Here is a 19086-nt window from a genome sequence, read left to right as displayed (position 1 = left end):
CTTCATCGCCAAATGCCAACGAGCCCACGTCCAGTCCTAGCCAACCTGAATCTCACTGCTGATTCAATTGAAATTCTTTTCCTTGGTGATTCTTGGCCGTGGCAGTGCTTCTTTCTCGTCATCAGCAAATGAACGATTCGGGCCCCGAGGATATCTGTGAGAAAAAGCGACAAAAGATCAAATGTGAGCGAAATTAAGATGATGATGCAATTTACCAAGAGAAAGACGTGCTGTTTCTGCGATAAGTCTGCAATGAAAAGACCACAGGTAGCAACTAGCGGTTGCTTGGTAGTCTTGGTACTGCATCTTGGCAACTTTGTCTGGGAGATGAGCGTTGTATTTATAATGAGTGGATGCCGATTTCGCAATTCGCTTGGAACATGGTGAAATTCAGTCAAGAACTGTCTAGCCTTGGAGGCCTTATCTTTAACCAAGCTGTCATGTGGGATTCTCTTGAGGATTTGCACGCCCCAGATATGTCTGGTCCGCTAGCGAAGCCCATGAGAAACCCTGGGCCTTGACTCTAGCCAAGTGGCTGGGGCCCGCCGAACCGTGGCTGGTTTCTTCGCATATGCATAAAGAAGGAGAATACTGACTTTACAGCGAAGAATATAGTCGTGGGTTTTGTGATATCATCTGATAGAAAGTTAATTCAAGGCTGCTGTTTGTATATTGTCATAATCTATCCATGCGTATCCCGTTCCCTCCGCCGCATCCGTAGCATCTTATGCCTAAAGGATCTGCTCCTGTCTATTATCTATAAAATCAACATCTAAGCGCTCGTTCCAAACCAGTTCCTTACTCTTGACGACTGTTCTCAGACCAGAACGGAAGACCAGATTGAGCTCTAAGGGTTCCATACAATGCTGCGCCATCCAGGTTCTCGCCTCCGTACGCTCTGGCGCTGAGCATGTTGTTCGTCGCAATATCCAGCGCCGGCATCCTCACTCCGAGGTCGTTGGCGACCCTCAGCGCATGTTTCGCGTCCTTGATGGTGTTCGACACCATGAATCCAGCCGTGCCCTCCTTGGGAGCCCATGAACCGCTGGTAAGTCTGCGCGAGTAGCTCCCCAAGACCGGGCCGAAGTTTTCAAAGATAAGGTCTTCCATTACGTTACTTCCGATACCGTTCTGTTCGGCCAGTACTTGAGTCTCGGCAATGGCCTCGAGGAATACGACGAGAAGCACGTTCCTGCAAAGCGTATGTTAGCGATCTTCGTGTGGTCACGCATACTTCCTGACGGTACGTACCCTGTAACCTTCAACATGGGGGCCTTCTTGACGTCTTCGCCCATGTTGATGACTTTTCTTCCCATAACATCAACTACCAGGGGCTCGAGACGCTCAATGGTGGCAGTGGGGCCGGCCATGGCGAAGATGAGTCTTCCGGCCTGGGCCACTGGGTTGGCGCCAAAGACCGGAGCAGCGATAAAGGTGGCGCCGGCTTTTTGCAAGGTCTCTGATACGGATCCCGCCGTGTTGGGGTGTATTGTGGAGCAGTCGATGAATGTCTTGCCGCTGAGATCGATACCGCTTGCGAGGAGTTCCTCAACTAATGACTGAAGAACCGCATCCGCCGAGACCTGGTTTGATGGTTAGGCAAAGGTCCCAGGGAAGTGGCCTGATTTCAAATCAATGGGCGAGACTGACCATGGTAAAAATATCATCGCATATTTGTGCCACCTCTACGATATTATTCTTTGCGACAGCTCCAGCTTCCACCAGTGCGGCTCCCTTTGACACAGTGCGGTTCGAGAATGTCAAGTTGGCTCCGTGAGATTGAAGCTTCTTTTGCAGGTTGACGGCCATGGGCAACCCCATTGATCCAAGGCCGAACTAGTTCTCAATTAGTATCTTTGTCTAGGAACCTGGACATTATCTTGCCTGGTTCACTTACCCAGCCAACGGGCTTGATTTTCTGCATTTTGTTTAAGGAGGTACTTAAGTACTGGGTGGGTAGATATCTGAGGTGACTGGTCGTCGGAAGTTTAATGAAATATGTTAAATATTGGCTCAAGTCAAGATCAATGTTCTAGTAATGGATTCAATTTCGTCCATCGTGAACCAGTCTTTATGTCCGGCTTGCCGAAGTCATGAATAGTGTTCTTCGCCTCCGTCGTCGGCTTGCTACCCGACACGATGCCGTGAGGCCTACATCGCCGGCGGAGGATAATGGCTCATCACCTATCAATGATGTGGACAAAAGATAAGCTGAAACTTGGCTCTCATAGAAAAAACTACGCTCTCACTTCAATCTTCAATCTTTTTGCTGCTTAGATGCTGATGCGGTGCAGCGATGCCGGCCCGCAATCCGAGAATGGCTGATGATAAGCACATCTCGGATGATCCACCCGGGGTCCACTCCGCACTCTAACAGATCTCACGCGCCCGCTTTCGGAGTCGAAGTCCGAGCTGTCGGCCCAAACGTCTTTGGTTTGTTCTAGCACTACTCTGGTCGATTCACTTGGTCACCTTGGCTTCTTGTCGGCTTGCAGACCGAATAATGGTGCTTCTCGGTAGAGATCCGATCTTATCTCTGCATTTACTTGATGGCGAATGATGCTGGCTAGTTTTGGGGCGACACTCAAGGTTCTTGGTGTATGTCTGCGCCTGCAAGTTTGCCGGTGTCCGTCAAAACACCATTTTGGGGTTTAACTTGAATTGATTGAGGGCAATATTCTAAAAATTGTGTGTCTAAGATCCTGAGTGAATTAACGGAGTTACATGAGATGTAGCACTCATATGAATCTGGGTCTATTGATTTTCCTCTTAAATCCAATCCCCTCCACTTCGCCATATTTCATCTTGAATGAACCAATATCTTTGTGGCAATTACCTAGGATGCCGACCTCCCAATTCCACCAAAACCATCCGACAGATCACAAATAATAAATTGTAGTATGAATGATCTAGCGATTCACCGCACCTGTTCAACTTCAGAAGGAAATCGGTTTTATCGTCATACTTTGGGTCACGTGTTGGACGGTCCATCTACAACTAAGGGAAGCCTAATCGACTTCTCTGTACACGGCTCGTAGTCTCCGCAACTTCCGCAATCTTGAGCCTTCATCTGCTTTTATAATGCTTTAGACTATTCGCGTAAGATTCATGGTTGCAAGCCAGGCTTCCACAGTTGTATTAGATCCCTATCGTCTGATGGACATCTTCCTTTCCAAGAACTTGGCAACGCGTTTCCCCCACTAACAGAACCTGGCACCGTAACACTCCCCGCGGCGTGTCTTCCACGAAGAGCAGCTTGACTGTTAAACAAATGAGGACATCTCGTTTCGGCGCTTGCTAAAACCAAATAGTCTGACACAGAAGTGGAGCGACATAACATGAGATGAACACCACAGGAAAAGAAGGATATTAAAGGCTTTTGACCATGTACGAGATCCTGATCCTTAAGGCCAACTTCCTGGATATCGGTGTCAATCTCGCAACTGACAATCGCCATGAGCTTCACAATGAAGGCGACCTGTGTTCTAGGCATCGCAATCGCCTCTCTTGTTGCACCAGGAGCTGCCGCGCCTCATCCTCAGCAACAGTAGAGCACGGGTGCCATCCCTGGCCGATGAATAGTCACTCTTAAATCTGGCATCGACAAACGCGATGTAGAGCAGCACTTTGACTGGATCCATAGTACTAACAGACTGAGCTTACATCACCGTCAGACCATTGATGTCGAAAAGACATTTGAAATTGGAAACTTCCATGCCTACACTGGCGAATTCGACGAGGAGCTGTTAGCCGAGATTGAAGCTAAAGATGAGGTATGTTTTCCCGAATGTGAGGAGACACAATGTATCGGCAATTGACACGCAGACTGTGCCTTCCAGGTCAATTCACTTGAGCCTGACAGTGAAGCCTCATTGACAGCCTTGACGGAGGTCGGTGACCAGCCTTGGGGTTTAGCCAGCCTCTCATCTCGTACGAAACTCTCCAGCGTTGATGTCGATCACCAAACGTATATCTACGACACGAGTGCCGGAACAGGCACTTTTGCCTACGCTCTTGATTCCGGAATTCGTATTTCCCATCCTGATTTCCAGGGACGCGCGATCAAGGGCATCAATGCCTGGCCCGAAGTTGCTTTTGACGATGACTTTGGCCATGGCACGCACGTGGCTGGTACCATCGGATCGTTGCGATTCGGCGTCGCCAAAAATATAACCATAGTCGACGTGAAAACGGCCAGGGTTGCTTACAGCACGGTAGCCAAGATTATTGAGGCGCTGGAGTGGTCTGTCCAAAATATCACCAACACCCCTGTAGGGCTGGCAAGTCCGTTATCAGCATGAGCCTAGGTATGTCATTGCGTCCTCCGATGAAGACACTCACAGCTGATTTGAAACTTGAGCGACTGCTACATCTACAACACTGAATAATGCCGTCGACGCAGCTACAAGCCTGGGTGTATTTGTAGTCGTCGGTGCAGGGAATGACGGCAAGGATGCCTCAACGAGGTCTCCAGCGAGCGCACCGACTGCCTTCACCGTTGGTGCTATTGATATCATCAGCACTTGCGCCACGTGGTCCAACTTTGGGCCTTTTGTGGATGTCTTTGCGGCTGGGGGTGCAGGTTCAATCAACTTCGTTGTACCAAGATGGGACTGAACTTCTGTCGGGAACATCAATGTCCACAGCACATATTCCGGTCTGGCGTTGTATCTCAAGGGCTTGGAGGGTTCCGCTCTGCCTGTGGCTATTGGATCTCGCATCAAGGAACTTGCTACGAAGGATATTCTTGCGTATGCTGGTGTTGGGAGTCCTAATCTTGTTGCTTACAATGGGAATGGCCGACGATGATGGGTCTCACAGTATGGGTTGGACACATGTTGACTACCTACGTTGGTAGGGAATGATGCGTTAGCGCAATGATTGCTTCTGATGAGCTCTGAGCTCACCAATCTTGAATATTGGCTCTTGACAGCTTGTACATTTCGACACCCTGGTTTCAGTGCTTCCATCTGTACTCAGTAATCTAAGGACTGAAAAGGTACGCATGGAGGTGCTTCTTTCAACCTTCCCCTTCCGGCCCTGGCTGAAGACCAGAGTTGCCTCCGATCGAGGTGAGGGCCCAGAGTGGGCGGGTCACCGAAGCTCACCTCGGTGTGAGTAGTCAGCATGCTCGTAGTGCCTTTTCCACGCCATTGAACTCTGGCAGGATGGTCTAGACCTTTCAAACACAAAGCAATTGAACGCAAGCGCCGTGCATCTGCGGGCTTATCTGGGACGCCAGCTGCGGCATGACGTCAAACTTCCCTGTCAAGTTGGAAAATCCAAGGCAGAAGACGCCTGGAATTCCGCTGCGATTCGACGCCAGTCCCAACAGATTGAAGGGCCAGCCGTCCATGGATTGATGGCATCCTGCTAGCGTCGCGCCATTTTCCAGGTTAGGGGGAGCACTCGGAGGAACAGGCCTTTGTTGTCGCAGAGAGCGCATGTGGTTTTGTCTGGCCATGAGTTCGAGCTACCGTATGGAATGCCGCGATTCGACGATTTGATTTGCTCGCCGTCGCCGCGTCAACCTGCGTTTGGTGTTGCATGAGGAGCAAGTACGATGCCTTGTAAGATTCTGTTGGTGAACCAACCGGCAGGAGAGGAAGGCGCGTGCATTCTATAGCTTGGAATTCGGTAGTCCAGCGCGTCAGGTATATCATATGGAACTTAACTCTTTTCTTCCAGCCTGACGTCTTGCCCGGTCCTACCTCTCTTCTTTCTCCTCCATCTTTCGTTTTCCCCAAAATCCTCATCGCCATTTCATCCCTGTTTTACCCCTCCTCGACCCCTCCAACCCCTCCATCCACTCGCCTAGCCGTCAGCCGCAACGGCACAATCGCCCATTATGGGAGACCAGGAACCGACCCCCGAGAACCACACGATGATGCAGGGCTTCGAGTGGTATGTGCCTGCGGATCAGAAGCACTGGGTCCGCCTCGAAAAGCACGTTCCCCAGCTCAAGCGCTTCGGCGTAGACAACATCTGGGTCCCGCCAGGGTAAGACAACCTCAATTGAATCGCGAAGGATAAGGCCAACCCAATTGACCCCTAATCTAGGTGTAAGGGATCATCAAAGACTGGAAACGGTTACGACATCTACGATCTGTAAATTTTACGATCCTTTCCTTGACACCCTGGCGCATCTTACTGATAATCCCCAAAGCTACGACTTGGGCGAGTTTGACCAAAAAGGCTCCGTCGCGACGAAGTGGGGCACCAAAGAAGAGCTCCTGAAGCTGGCGCACACCGCCAAGGACAATGGTGTCGGCATCTACTGGGACGCCGTCCTCAACCACAAGTTCGCGGCCGACCGCAAGGAGAAGTGTCTTGCTGCCGAGGTCGACTCCAACGATCGCACGAAGTTCGTCAGCGACAAGTACGAGATCGACGCCTGGGTCGGCTACGACTTCCCCGGTCGCAAGGGCAAGTACAGCGAGCAGAAGTACCATTGGTACCATTTCAGCGGTGTTGACTACAATGCCCGGAACGAGAAGACGGCAATCTACAAGATCCTGGGAGACAAGGGTGACCAGCAATGGGCGGAGAGTGTCGATGACGAGAAGGGCAACTAGTAAGATCAAGGGGCCCGTTGGTCGGAATATGGACCATGCTAATCGTGTGAAGCGACTTCCTGATGGGTTCTGATCTCGACTACGACCACCCCGAGGTTGTCAAGGACGTCCTGAACTGGGGCAAGTGGTTGGCTCAGGAGGTGCCGCTCCAGGGAATCCGTTTTGACGCCATCAAGCACTATAGTGAGGACTTCTTGCGTCAATTCATCACCGAGCTGGACAAGGAGTACGGCAAGGGCTGGTTCTTTGTCGGCGAGTTCTGGAAGGACAGTCTCGACGACATGTCCGAATACCTGCAGCGTATGGGCAGACAGTTCACCCTCTTCGACGCGCCCCTGGTCTACAACTTTAGCGAGATCAGCAAGGGCAACGGCGCCGACATGAGGAAGGTCTTTGACGGCACACTTGTGCAGAAAGAGCCCATCAACGCAGTGGTACGTTCACCAAATTCTTTCCCGCATCCCTACTCTTTTGATCAAGCCGGCCTCTGATTGCATGCAGACGTTGGTCATGAACCACGATACCCAACCCTACCAGGCCCTGGAGGCCCCGATCGAGGGCTGGTTCAAGCCCATCGCCTACGCTCTCATCCTCCTCCGGACCGACGGATACCCCTGCGTCTGGTACGGCGACATCTACGGCATCAAGGGCGAGCACCCCTTCCCGCCTTCGTGCGGTGGTGCCGTGCCCAAGATGACACTTGCCAGGAAGCTCTACGCCTACGGTAAGCAGGCCGACTACTTTGACTACGCGACGTGCCTGGGCTGGGTCAAGTACGGTACCTGGGACCGCCCCTACGGCTGCGCTGTGGTGGCCAGCAACGCTGGACCAGGATCCAAGCGTATGCATGTCGGTGAGATGCACGCGGGCGAGGTCTGGACCGATGTTCTGGGTTGGAACGACAAGGAGGTCACCATTGGCGACGACGGGTTCGGCGAGTTCGTCTGCTCTGGTACATCTGTGAGCATCTTTGTCAACAAGAATGCCGACGGCAGAGACAAGTTCAACGAAGAATTGTGAGTACTTCATAACCTGGCGGAAGAAACGATTGGGGGCTAACATTGGACAGTGACTCCAACATCTACGAGGAATAGACTTGGTGTGGTCAGACTCGGAAGGCGGGAAAGTTGGGACTTCCTAGAATAGCTCCTGGATAGCTGTAGATCTTATGCTTCATGAGTATGTGTTTGGTGGAAACATAATCAAGTTTAATTACATTACATGTTCGGGACATAAAGCTTCTCTCCTCCTCGACAGTATTGACACGGTGGAAGTCCATCCAGAGCCTATCTCTAGTGGAGTGGACGAGGTCTCGGTGAAATAAGAGTCGCGGCCGACAGAGGAACCCGTGGCCCGTCCCGTCCCGAAGATATACCATGCCGCCGGGCGCCATAACAAGGGCTCGGGCGCGGCTGAAGGGGCCGATGTCGTTGGTTTGGCTACCGCTACGTGACGATTTACTGTCGTTCGTACCAAGTAAGTTTTGTGTTGTCATTGTGGTTTAAATTCCATCCGTGATTCTACTGAGTCCTGACCGGGCCGGACGCAGCTAGTCCCCTAGGACGGCGGGGCGGGGCCGGCCCGGTTCGACAGGGCCCACCGTCTACTCCAAGCACGGAAGTTGAGCTAGTGCGTTTGCGGTAAAAAACTGGCATGCTTTGCAGATGTGATTGCATTTGAATCCAAGGGCCAGCTAATTCTAGACCTATGGTGAGGGCAATTACATAAACGTAAATGCCCCATGGTAGGTAGAGTCTTGATAATTGTATCCTACAAGGAAGCACTAACAAATCTTGAACGTCCCGAAAGCTACCTGCGTTGCCTAAGGTATGCTCACCCGTCGGCGAGAAGGGAAACATCACTGTGAAGAGTCTCGAATATCGCCTTTATCGGACGGAGGGAAGTGGTCAAGCTGGTAAAAGCCGAAATTTGCAGCGGGCTCCTTGGACACTGCCTCTCTTCAGCCTTATTTCAGTATCGAGGGTCCGCAATTGAATCCCTTTTGTCCAGCACATGATGCTTGGAAAAAGTCTAAAACCACTCTGTCGGCGCCAGCATGCGGCCTGGATACTGGTGTTGGTTAACAGGCTTGTGCATCCCCGAAAAGCCCACGACTCCATCCCCGCATTGTGGGTGCCATTGTGTGGTTCTCCACCACTCCACGGAGTCCACAGGCGTCTTATCGCCGATGGGAAACACGGCAGAGCGGTTCCGCACGTCATATCCCCGCGCCGTGGGGGCTTCAATGCTCTACTGTGCAGCAATGCTACAGCCTACAGTGGATGCTCCAGTGGACCGAATGCAGTAAGTAAATGCGGAGTAGCTACGGCGGCCTTCGATTGGACTGGAAGCTCGCTCCGATGCGTTGTGTTCACCCATCAACGACCCCCCCTCCAATTGAACCCGACGGGAAGCTCCTATCGTCGGCCTTCGAATGGCCGCCGGCACCTTGCACAGAGCAATAGAAAAAGATGCTCTCCTCTCCTTCCCTTCGTCTGCGTATCGCTCGCAATTCTTCTTTGCCTATCAAACCCATCTCAACTTCTACTTTTTCTTCTTGGTTTCGATTCTGTGATACCCCTCTGATCCGGCAGCGCCACCTTGACACTCACGCGAAAAGGACACGCGCAAGACTACAACCAGCGCGTCACTTCTTCTCATCGACCCCTCACCATCGTCAATCAAACAACACCCCCGCAATGTCCGATCTCTCTGTTGAGCTGACGGCGCCTAATGGTGTCAAGTACACCCAGCCGACCGGGCTCTTCATCAACAATGAGTTTGTCAAGTCTGCCAAGGGCGAAGTCATTGACTCCATAGACCCTGCGTGAGTGCTACTCAGCCCCTCATTCCTCGCATTCTGAGGGGGGTATCGTATCATATGTAACTTCAATGAAGCTGACAACCCCAACTATCAGCACCGAAGAAAAGATTGCGTCCGTCCAGGCTGCTGAGGTCGAGGACATTGACAAGGCCGTCAAGGCCGCACACACCGCCCTGAGACATGAGTCCTGGAAGGGCATTTCGGCCACGGATCGTGGTCAACTCATGTACAAGCTTGCCGATCTGATTGAGCAGCACAAGGAGACTCTTGCTACCATCGATGCATGGGATAATGGTATGTTCACCGTCTTCCACTTTCAGTCCACCCCTGGGCCAAATGGAGAACTGACGCAATCTACAGGCAAGACGTACGCTGATGCCCTCGAGATTGACCTCTCAGAGTGTGTCACCGTCATCCGTTACTACGCCGGCTGGGCCGACAAGACCTACGGCCAGACCATCAACAGCATCCCCCAAAAGTTTGCTTACACTCTTCGTCAGCCAATTGGCGTCGTTGCCCAAGTGTGAGCCGCCTCTCTCCCCGTCCAGTCCAGACAACATGTTACCCCTTGATAGGAAGCTCGACTAACAGCCACCCAGCATCCCCTGGAACTACCCCCTCAGCATGGCAACCTGGAAACTCGGCCCAGCTCTCGCCTGCGGTAACACAGTCGTCCTCAAGGCTGCAGAACAAACCCCGTTGAGCATCCTCTATCTCGGCACCCTCATCAAGGAAGCCGGCTTCCCCCCGGGCGTCGTCAACTTCGTCAACGGCCTCGGCCGCGTCGCCGGCGGCGCGCTGGTCAGCCACCCTCTCGTTGACAAGGTCGCCTTCACAGGTAGCACGGCCACAGCCCGCGCCATCATGGGCGAAGCCGCCAAGACGCTCAAGAACATCACCCTCGAGACGGGCGGCAAGAGCCCCCTGCTCGTGTTTGGCGACGCCGATCTCGAGCAGGCCGTGAAGTGGTCGCATATGGGTATCATGTCCAACCAGGGCCAGATCTGCACCGCTACATCTAGAATCTTGGTCCAGGAGTCCATCTACGAGGAGTTCATCCCCAAGTTCCTCGAGACGCTCAAGGCTACCAGCAAGGTCGGCAGCCAGTGGGACAAGGACACCTACCAAGGCCCCCAGGTCTCCAAGGTCCAGTTCGAGCGCGTGCTCGAGTACATCGACATTGGCAAGAAGGAGGGCGCTACCCTCGCTGCGGGTGGCGAGCCCCTCAACATCGGCGGCAAGGGCAAGGGCTTCTTCGTTGCGCCCACGGTCTTCACCAACGTCACGACCTCGATGCGGGTGTGGGGCGAGGAGATTTTCGGCCCCGTGGTGGTTATCGCGAGCTTCAAGACCGAGGAGGAGGCTATTGCGTTGGCGAATAACAGCCAGTACGGGCTCGGCGCCGCTGTCTTCACGCAGAATGTCGAGCGCGCGCACCGTGTTGCGTCGGAGATTGAGGCCGGTATGGTGTGGGTGAACAGTACCCAGGATAGCGACCCCCGCGTGCCGTTTGGCGGTGTGAAGCAGAGTGGTATCGGCAGAGAGCTGGGCGAGGCTGGGTTGGAGGCGTATAGTCAGATCAAGGCTGTCCACGTTAATATGGGCACGAGGTTGTGAGGAGTTGCTGTTGGGTTTGAAGTGTTTTGAATAGAGCTCGTCAGTAAGATGGGGATGTGACAATGGAAAACATTCTTGATCATGCTTATCGGCATCGAAGACTGATTTCTCTCCTATGGATGCAAGACTAAATCATGCCGACCCGGCAGCAGCGTCACTCTCTTCCCAGACGCGCCCTTGACCCCCTCGGTGCCCTCACGCCTAATCACAACCTCACTCTCGTCTCTCGGCAACAACAAAGTTCCCTTCGTACTTGTCGGCACAACCACCCTCATCCTCACATCCTCGCCCTCACGCTTAAAGATAACCTCAATCAACCCATACGGACACTCAAACGTCCCCTCCACAAAATCAAACTCCGACTTCAACGGCGGCTTCACCGTCCACGTCTTGTAACCATCCTCCTCGACCTGGATACCGAGCACAGCCTCATAGAACCACTCGTAAATCGTCCCCAGCATGTCGTGGCACTTACTCCGGCACGCATCCTGCCAGAACTCATTGAGCGTCGTCTCCCCGCGGCGCAGGAAACGCATGTAGGAGGGATGCTCCTCCTGCCGCGCCATCGCCATGACGATATCTGGACGGTCGACGTCCGTGAAGGTGTTCCAAAGCCACTTGAGCCCGATTTCACCGGCGCGGATCCGGCAGTCTGCCACGTCGTCTAGGAAGGCCTGCTGCACGTCTGCCACATGCTCTGTCGGGACAAGACCGAATTGCAGGGCCATGGCCTGGGCAATCATCGTTCGGTCGTGGGTTGCCGGGTTGTCGAGGGATGTGTAGAAAGCGTAAGGGTGTTCCATCTTGTCGGTGACGAGGAGGTGGCGGTTGTAGGTCTCGTAGATGCGATCAGCCCACGCGCGCCACTTCTGCTCGTCTTCGACATGGCCGAGTTCCTTGGCCATCAACTCCACATTGCGGAGACACTTGTAGTAGATTGCCGTCTCAATATTGGCCTGGTGGTTCCCGAACGCGATATCACGACCCCAATCACCCAACCCATGCTCAATCAAGCCCCCCTGACGCTCCTTTGTCCGCAGATACTCCATATAGCGGACACAAGGCTGATACAACTTTCCAAAAGTATGCGTCGAGCCGTAATACCGCTTCAAAATCTCCGGGATTAACGCAACCGCCCCGCCCCAGGTAATCGTATCGTGCAGCGGACCACACATGTACCGAATCTCAGGCGCCATCGTCGGCACAAGTCCATCCGCCTCCTGCGCGTCTGCAATGTCGTCCAGGATCTTGGAGTGCAGCGCCTCAATGTCGCGGATATACTGCGTCGCGGGCGCTAAGAGGTGCGTGACTTCCAGCCAGCCGAACTTTTCGATTTGCGGGCAGTCGGTGTGATAACTGAAGAGGTTGCTGACAAAGGACCAGTAGCACATGTTGATGAGGGCGTTTGCGTCTTCCTTGTCTGTCTTGAGTGTGCCTAGTCTTCGGGATGCTGAGGAGATGTGGCGGCCGACGACGGAGTGGATGACGGGGAGGCCTTCACCTGTCTCCAGGGAGACACCCTCGATTTGGATATATCGCGCGCTGGTGAAGCTGAAGTCCGGCTCCCAGATCTCGACGCCTCCTGTCCCGGAGAGTGTGACTTTGGAAAAGACCTTCGTTTCAAAGTCTTTGAAAAGGGGGTCGGGCATCAGGACGCGACCTGTCTCGTCGACGCTCTCGGAGAACTTGACGATGACTTCCGCGCCAGCTGGTCCGCTGACTCCGACGCGAACCATGGTGGACATGTTCTGCCCTAGATCGAACGCCACGATGCCCTTCTCCAAAGTCTTCTTCGAAACCGGCTCAACCGTCTCGTGAAGCGTGACAGGCGGCTGGCTTTGATACCTCAACTTGCCCCTGGGCCCAGTAACCGGTGTCGAGGGAATCCACTCCGAATCATCGAATTTAGGAGCGTCCCACCCAGCAGGGTACTTGCGCAAATCCTTATCCTCCGAGGTATAGATATTCGCCAACGTAGTAGCACTCTTCCTCGTCTTCCAATCCGGCCCCGAAATCACAGTCTCACGACTCCCATCCTCATAAAACAAATGCAGCTCCGCAAAGAAGCAGAGCTCGTTACCGTACCGCACATACGTGTTATCCTCATACATGGGCCAAAAGAAGCGATCATCGCCGCCCTTGTCACCAGCATAGAACCCGTTCCCCACGTGCGCGCCAACGACATTGTCGCCCTCCGTCAGCGCGTCGCTGAGGTCGTAGGCGACGAATTGAACTGTGCGGTGGTAGTTTGTCCAGCCTGGGTCGAGGACGTGCGTCGATGCGGGAGAGCCGTTGCAAGAGAGATTGAAGTGGCCCAGGCCGGAGGCGAAGACTACGGCGCGGGAGGGTTTTCGGGGGAGGTGAAGGTTCTTGCGGAGGTAGAAGGGTTTGTCGCCGCTGTCGCCGATCCAGACGCCTTTCCAGCGGTTTGCTTCATCTTCGAACCATGTGCGGAAGATGAGGCTGGTATGGGGCATCTACTCGTTGTGTGTTAAAGGCGGGAAGTCTGCTGTGATGTTTGGGAGTATTGGTTTGGACGTACGTAGGTCTGGTTCATGCTGTACGGCGGCAGCAGTCTGCTCGATCTCGGGTACGCCGTGAAGAACTCATTGACGCCGCTGGATGTGGACTGTCCGTCTTGGTCCCAGACAGTCACTTTCCAGAAGTGGAAAGACGCGGACTTGAAACCGCCATCTGGCTTGCATAAAACGTTTCTCTGGGCATTGCTTTCGACTTTGCCCGAGTCCCAGACAACTTCAGAGCCAGAACCACCGTCGAGTGCTGTTGTGTTCAAGGCAACGACGATGCGATAGGCACTCTGGACAGCATGTTCGAGCTCGGAGTGCAGTACCCAGTAGAAGCGAATCTCATCCACGTCGATGCCTAAAGTCTCGTGAAAGGCATGGATGCCACAGCGTGTAACCTCCATTGTAGTAGACTGCCAAGAAGGGTACGCAGGAAATAACGCTCCGGGGGTGAGCTCGCAGCTTCGGTCGAAAAGAAAGTGAGAGCAGCTTCTAGTACCCTTGATGTTTCCGGTTCCCGGCACGTCTTTAGAGGCACGTCTTTAGAGAAGCGAGATTTCTGCGTCGACTATGTTCTGTTTCTGGCATGTCCCGCATGCTGTGCCTCATAACACGAGGGTTATGGTCAGATAGTCTCGGGGTAGTAGAGTCATTAATGAACCGAAATGACCGAAGTTCGGGCTGTTGTTCTCTCGAAAAGAGTGGCAACTCTGGAGCTTTGAAACAGACTTTTCTTGGGTGTAGTCTCTAGAGCACCTCAGTACCTGGTAGATCCCTGACCAATAAGTCGCATCTCTATACGCAGAGTCTTCTGAATCAGAGACCAAGACGGTAGACTATGTGCCGGTGGAGACCCGGCCTTCGGTACTTGGATATTGGGTGTTGGCACCGGGATCTCGCCGAGTGGGGTAAAAGGCACCGTCGTCGAATCACAGGTCTCGTTGGTGTCGATTCGATGGCCCCTCGCTCGGAATTGCCGATCGAGAAATGGCTCTTTAGACCGGGTTTCCCGAGCGTACCACACATTTATCTGGGGTTAGTCAAGCAGATATCTCACGAGGCATGTTGCTGCGTCGTTGACAATATTTGTCGAGGCTCGACATAATCCGGCAGAGATTCCTGTCACGGATAGTTGGAATCTCTAAACCATTAACAGGAGAAGGCCTCATCCTCAATATAGAACCCCCACCGGGCCGGCTCTGGACCAGGGTCTCTCCACTTACCGGACCGCTTTGAGCCTCGGACATCAACGGCCTCAATCAAGCATCTGTTTCCGCAGTAGTTATCAGCGACCGTGGTGCACAGCATGTCTAGTGACTACCCGAAAGAATCAACACGCCACCAACCATCTCGGCGATGTCGGGGTAAAGATGTAGCATTGTCTGGGGTTGTTTGGGTCGTGCGGAGGCCCCAGATTCTAAAGACCGCACATTCAAGGGGCGATCGGCCAGGTTCAGTACCGTTCAGATACTGCCAAGCCCCACTGGATGACACCTCGATCTCGTCGATTGGATGAACAGGGGAGCTCGTCGGTGGTGTTCGAAGCTGACAAGTTCGTTACTGGATGTTGGTCATCTCATTGAGCTCCAGCTGTATTTTAACCTTAAGGATTCCCCCGGGTTTCTGCCCCAAACATCGACGCCGATATCTGAACCTCCCAAGCTTATTGTACCTTCTGATTGGTGATACTTGTGATTGCTCACAGCATACGACAGCCATGGGTCGCCTCACGACGGTGTTCTCCGCCGTCTTCCTGGCCATCGGAGGTTTCCTCTTTGGCTATGATTCCGGTATCATCACCTCAACGATCGCCCTGGAAACGTTCGAAGCGTACTTTAGCAATCCGTCAGATACCGTCGCCGGCGGCATCGTCTCAGCCTTCCAAGGTGGCGCGATTTTTGGCACCATCATTAACATGCTCTTCGCCAACAAGATCGGCCGGCGCAACACCATCTTCGTCGGTTCCGTGATTTCGTGTCTCGGCTCTGCTCTGCAGGCTGGCGCCGTCAACATGGTCATGCTAATCATCGGCCGCTTCATCGGAGGTGCTGCCGTCGGCATGGTTACCTCGACGATTCCCATGTACGCCTCTGAGTTGTCGGAAGCCAAGTACCGTGGTATCCTGTCCGGCTTGCTACAGTGGATGTTGAGTTGGGGATTCTTGGTCGCCCAGTGGCTTGGATATGGATGCTCCTTTGTCAAGACTGACTTCTCTTGTAAGCCTCTCTTTCTTTACCCGGGTACCTTACCCTGGTACCTCCGGTACTCAGAAACTGTTCTTTAGTATGTATAAATCATAACGTAAACTAATGACGCGATAGGGCGTTTCCCTCTCGCCTTCCAGGCTGTACCCGGTATCATTCTCGTCACCGGCATCTATTTCCTCCAAGAGTCTCCGCGTTGGCTGATGGAGCGAGACCGACATGAAGATGCCCGCCGATCGCTCGGCAAACTTCGAAGCGGTCTAGACGAGGAAACCATTGATCTCGAATTCCGGGAGATTCGCGACGTCATCTTGGCTGACCGCGCCCTCGGTAATATTTCGTGGAAGTCCATCATCACCAAACCTTCATGGCGCAAGCGTCTTTTGCTGGGATGTGGTGTTCAGGCCTTCGGACCTCTTTCAGGTAAGCATGCATTTGATAGAACGTAAGTGAAGCACGGGACTAACGCTAAATGCAATCTTGCAGGCATCAACGTGATCAATTATTACGGACCTAGAATTTACAAGATTCTCGGCATTGATACCCAGACCTCGCTGATGATTATCGGCATCAGCGGTGCGCTTTCAATTGTCTACTGCAGCATTGGTCTATGGCTTCTCGACCGTGTCGGCAGAGTCAAGCCCCTGATCGTCTCCGCAGCCGGCCTCGGCGCTGCCCTGCTCGTCAACGCGGTACAGGCACAATATCTCAACGAGAACAACGCCGCCCAGCTGCGAAGTATGGTAGCCATGAACTTCGTCTTCAGCATGTTCTATACCCCGCTCGGCATCATCAGCTGGGTGTATCCCGCCGAGATCTTCCCCGTCGAAGTCAGAGCGCTCGGAAACGCCATTACCACCTTCACCAACTGGACCGTCAACCTCATCTTTGCGCAAATCTCCCCCGAGGCGTTGACCAACATCGGATTCCGCTATTTCTACGTCTTCTTCGTTTTCAACTTGATCGCTATGATGTGCTACATCTTCTTCTTCCCCGAGACCAAGGGTAGAACGCTTGAGCAGATGGATGAGCTGTTTGGCGACCAGTTGGTGCCTCATGCTATGCAAGACTCTGTCGGGGCTGCTGCTGCAGTTGCCAAGGATGAGAAGCTGGTGGAGCAGCTTGATCATGTTTGAGCAGAGGTCTTTGACAAAAGTGCGGGCCTTGGTGTTTTTTCGATATTCTTGGGGTGGCATTTTGATCGCACAAGTGCTGGTAGGAAAGGAGTTGGCCCACGAAAACGTACAACTTGTTGGTTACGTAGCTAGAGTGCCAAATTTCTCATATTTATGAAAGGAAATCCCACCGGCACAGATCGTTGACTGCGTACTCTCAAGTACTTGCGCATTGTAGACTTCGCACAACAGCTGTAACTAAGTGACAAAGAATGGCATACCCATATCCGTCCAGATCGAATGACATGATTCTCCTCCCTAAATTATGGCTCGTTGCATTACCGTATGGAGACGAGCATCAAAGGATAGCCTAGACCACATTGTTCGCCAATCTAGGCCTAGTAACATGTTTGGTTGATCTGGCTGACAGGATTCATGGACGACGTTTTTAAGCCATACCCGAATAGGCAAACAAACTGGTCTGAGATAGAAGTCAGCATCAAAATGCTGAGTTTGTCAGAGCCAACGTCCGATTTCAGTAAGGGCAGAATGAACTTATCTATAAAGATCATACAGGTCGTCGACCTAACCCTCTGGTTCTGTTCCTTTTATCGACACCTTAACATAAAGCCATATCTGTTCCCAGGCTGATCTCCGCAGCCAAGTAAATACAACAAGCTTAATCTCGCACTCACTCTACACTATCACGATGGTCGGCTCCGGAGACCTTCCACCATCAAGCCTCTCTTTTGGACGAGTTTTCTACAACAATCAATTCTGCGCGAAGCCACAATGGCCAACACCAGGAACCAGTCTTTCCGGCAAGACAGCGGTCATCACGGGCGGTAATACGGGCTTAGGCTATGAAGCCGCCTTTCAACTGCTGGATCTCAAATTGTCCCGCCTAATCCTAGCTGTGCGCTCACCCGAGCGGGGCGAAGAAGCCGCTGAGAAGCTTCGTCAACGCTATCCTGCCGCCATCGTCAACGTCTGGATACTTGACATGTGCTCCTACAAGTCAGTCCAAGATTTCGTGCGCCGCATAGACACCGAGTTGAATCACATCGACATCGCCCTTCTCAATGCCGGCGTGATACGGATGGACTTTACTCAAGTCCCCGGCACCGGTCATGAAGAAACGATTCAGGTCAATTACCTCTCTACCGTGCTCCTCGCCATACTTCTTCTTCCTATCTTGAAGGCCAAACGTCAGAAAAGCGGCGGCCCTGCACGTCTTACAATCGTCAATGCCGCTCTAACATTGGCGGCCACGTTCCCCAACAGAGATGTCAACCCTCTCCTCCCATCCTTTGATGATCCTGAGGTCTTTGCCAAATACAGTCGGGAGACATACAATACGTCAAAGCTGCTCGCACACATGTTTCTCTGGAGACTGGTCGACCACGTCTCTGCCGACGACGTCATTGTCAACCTTGCTGACCCGGCGTGGTGCAAAGGCACAGACTTGGCCCGCGATGCTCAGGGGATCATGAAGTTGGGAGTTGCCGTGTTTGGGGCGACAACTGGAAGAACTCCTCGAGTCGGGGCCTCGTGCTTTGTCGACGCCATTGTGAACAAAGGCAAAGAGTCTCATGGATGCTTCCTCATGAGCTGGAAGATTCATCCGTAAGTTTAGCTTTCTCGGTCGTCACTTCTTGCATTTCTGACAGGTTCCAGTTTTGCCGCATTTCTCTATACATCTGAGGGCAGCGCCGTTATAGATCGTCTTTGGGAAGAGACGCTAGAAGAGCTGGACTTTGCGGGCATTCGATCCATCTTGAAAGCGCTGTAGGCGCTGGGTAGGTTTTCCCCTCTCCAGGAAATCGTATTGTCTCAGTGTGGCCGAATTGTTTAAACTAGCGTGCAAGGTGAAGCCAGCCAGACTGTAGGCACAATGTCGTTTCACGGTCTGAACTCGTGCTTCTTTCTGGTCAATACTTACCATGTTCTCATCATGTCTGCATGGTAGAGTTCCTTAGTCAAATCTGTGTCATCAATATATTTAATGTCATTAAAGCGCTCAGGAATTTTGAGTCGAAATTGTCGCAATCGTAGTGCGTAAGAGTCGAAATCCTCTAGGTCTCTATCTTCCAAATTTGAGCTTATCTAGATTACAATAAAGCTAACGGGATTTTAAGGGACTACAGTCGCTGGTCACATCTCTAGCCAGGCCAAGGTGCCCAAACTGAAGTTTTGTTAATGTTCATCTTGCCCACTTAAATGCTC

The 19086-nt window shown here is 52.8% G+C and overlaps 7 protein-coding genes across 7 annotated transcripts; 5 read left to right on the top strand and 2 right to left on the bottom strand.

Moving 5' to 3' along the window:
- Positions 1-656: 656 nt before the first annotated feature.
- On the bottom strand, positions 657-2301 carry BDP55DRAFT_681147 (NAD binding domain of 6-phosphogluconate dehydrogenase-domain-containing protein). The gene is made up of 4 exons (XM_060576162.1): positions 1898-2301; positions 1651-1836; positions 1252-1583; positions 657-1192 (listed from the first exon to the last, which is right to left on the bottom strand). The coding sequence occupies exons 1-4, from the start codon at positions 1922-1924 to the stop codon at positions 799-801; spliced, it is 939 nt and encodes a 312-aa protein (XP_060423655.1). The 5' UTR covers positions 1925-2301; the 3' UTR covers positions 657-798.
- A 1084-nt stretch (positions 2302-3385) lies between these two features.
- On the top strand, positions 3386-4895 carry BDP55DRAFT_772985 (peptidase S8/S53 domain-containing protein; the record flags this gene model as incomplete). Its single annotated transcript, XM_060581158.1, has 4 exons — positions 3386-3430; positions 3675-3773; positions 3840-4284; positions 4361-4895. The coding sequence occupies 4 exons, from the start codon at positions 3386-3388 to the stop codon at positions 4615-4617; spliced, it is 846 nt and encodes a 281-aa protein (XP_060423654.1). The 3' UTR covers positions 4618-4895.
- Positions 4896-5848: 953 nt separating this feature from the next.
- Positions 5849-7669, top strand: BDP55DRAFT_733710 (alpha amylase; the record flags this gene model as incomplete). The annotated part of the gene is made up of 6 exons (XM_060580133.1): positions 5849-6000; positions 6061-6108; positions 6167-6574; positions 6628-7009; positions 7077-7591; positions 7645-7669. The coding sequence occupies 6 exons, from the start codon at positions 5849-5851 to the stop codon at positions 7667-7669; spliced, it is 1530 nt and encodes a 509-aa protein (XP_060423653.1).
- Positions 7670-9274: 1605 nt separating this feature from the next.
- Positions 9275-11016, top strand: BDP55DRAFT_564166 (aldehyde dehydrogenase; the record flags this gene model as incomplete). The annotated part of the gene is made up of 4 exons (XM_060570307.1): positions 9275-9402; positions 9494-9693; positions 9760-9920; positions 9991-11016. 4 exons carry the CDS (start codon positions 9275-9277, stop codon positions 11014-11016), a joined length of 1515 nt encoding a protein of 504 aa, XP_060423652.1.
- A 113-nt stretch (positions 11017-11129) lies between these two features.
- On the bottom strand, positions 11130-13945 carry BDP55DRAFT_564239 (alpha-rhamnosidase; the record flags this gene model as incomplete). Its single annotated transcript, XM_060570314.1, has 2 exons — positions 11130-13493; positions 13559-13945. 2 exons carry the CDS (start codon positions 13943-13945, stop codon positions 11130-11132), a joined length of 2751 nt encoding a protein of 916 aa, XP_060423651.1.
- A 1313-nt stretch (positions 13946-15258) lies between these two features.
- On the top strand, positions 15259-16881 carry BDP55DRAFT_564227 (general substrate transporter; the record flags this gene model as incomplete). Its single annotated transcript, XM_060570313.1, has 3 exons — positions 15259-15757; positions 15863-16168; positions 16232-16881. The coding sequence occupies 3 exons, from the start codon at positions 15259-15261 to the stop codon at positions 16879-16881; spliced, it is 1455 nt and encodes a 484-aa protein (XP_060423650.1).
- Positions 16882-17569: 688 nt separating this feature from the next.
- Positions 17570-18652, top strand: BDP55DRAFT_698038 (uncharacterized protein; the record flags this gene model as incomplete). Its single annotated transcript, XM_060577746.1, has 2 exons — positions 17570-18486; positions 18538-18652. The coding sequence occupies 2 exons, from the start codon at positions 17570-17572 to the stop codon at positions 18650-18652; spliced, it is 1032 nt and encodes a 343-aa protein (XP_060423649.1).
- Positions 18653-19086: the final 434 nt, after the last annotated feature.

This window comes from Colletotrichum godetiae, assembly GCF_030913485.1.
Source record: "Colletotrichum godetiae strain CBS 193.32 chromosome Unknown BDP55scaffold_67, whole genome shotgun sequence".
Lineage (NCBI taxonomy): Eukaryota > Fungi > Ascomycota > Sordariomycetes > Glomerellales > Glomerellaceae > Colletotrichum > Colletotrichum godetiae.
This window is presented reverse-complemented; position numbering and strand designations above follow the sequence as displayed.

Excerpts from the sequence above, each read along its gene's own strand:
- BDP55DRAFT_681147 (XM_060576162.1), bottom strand. The coding sequence starts at position 1,924 with ATGCAGAAAATCAAGCCCGTTGGCTGG. Across the intron at positions 1,584-1,650 it reads GCGATGATATTTTTACCATG|GTCTCGGCGGATGCGGTTCT; the intron begins GTCAGTCTCGCC and ends CCATCAAACCAG. Across the intron at positions 1,193-1,251 it reads CCCATGTTGAAGGTTACAGG|GAACGTGCTTCTCGTCGTAT; the intron begins GTACGTACCGTC and ends TACGCTTTGCAG.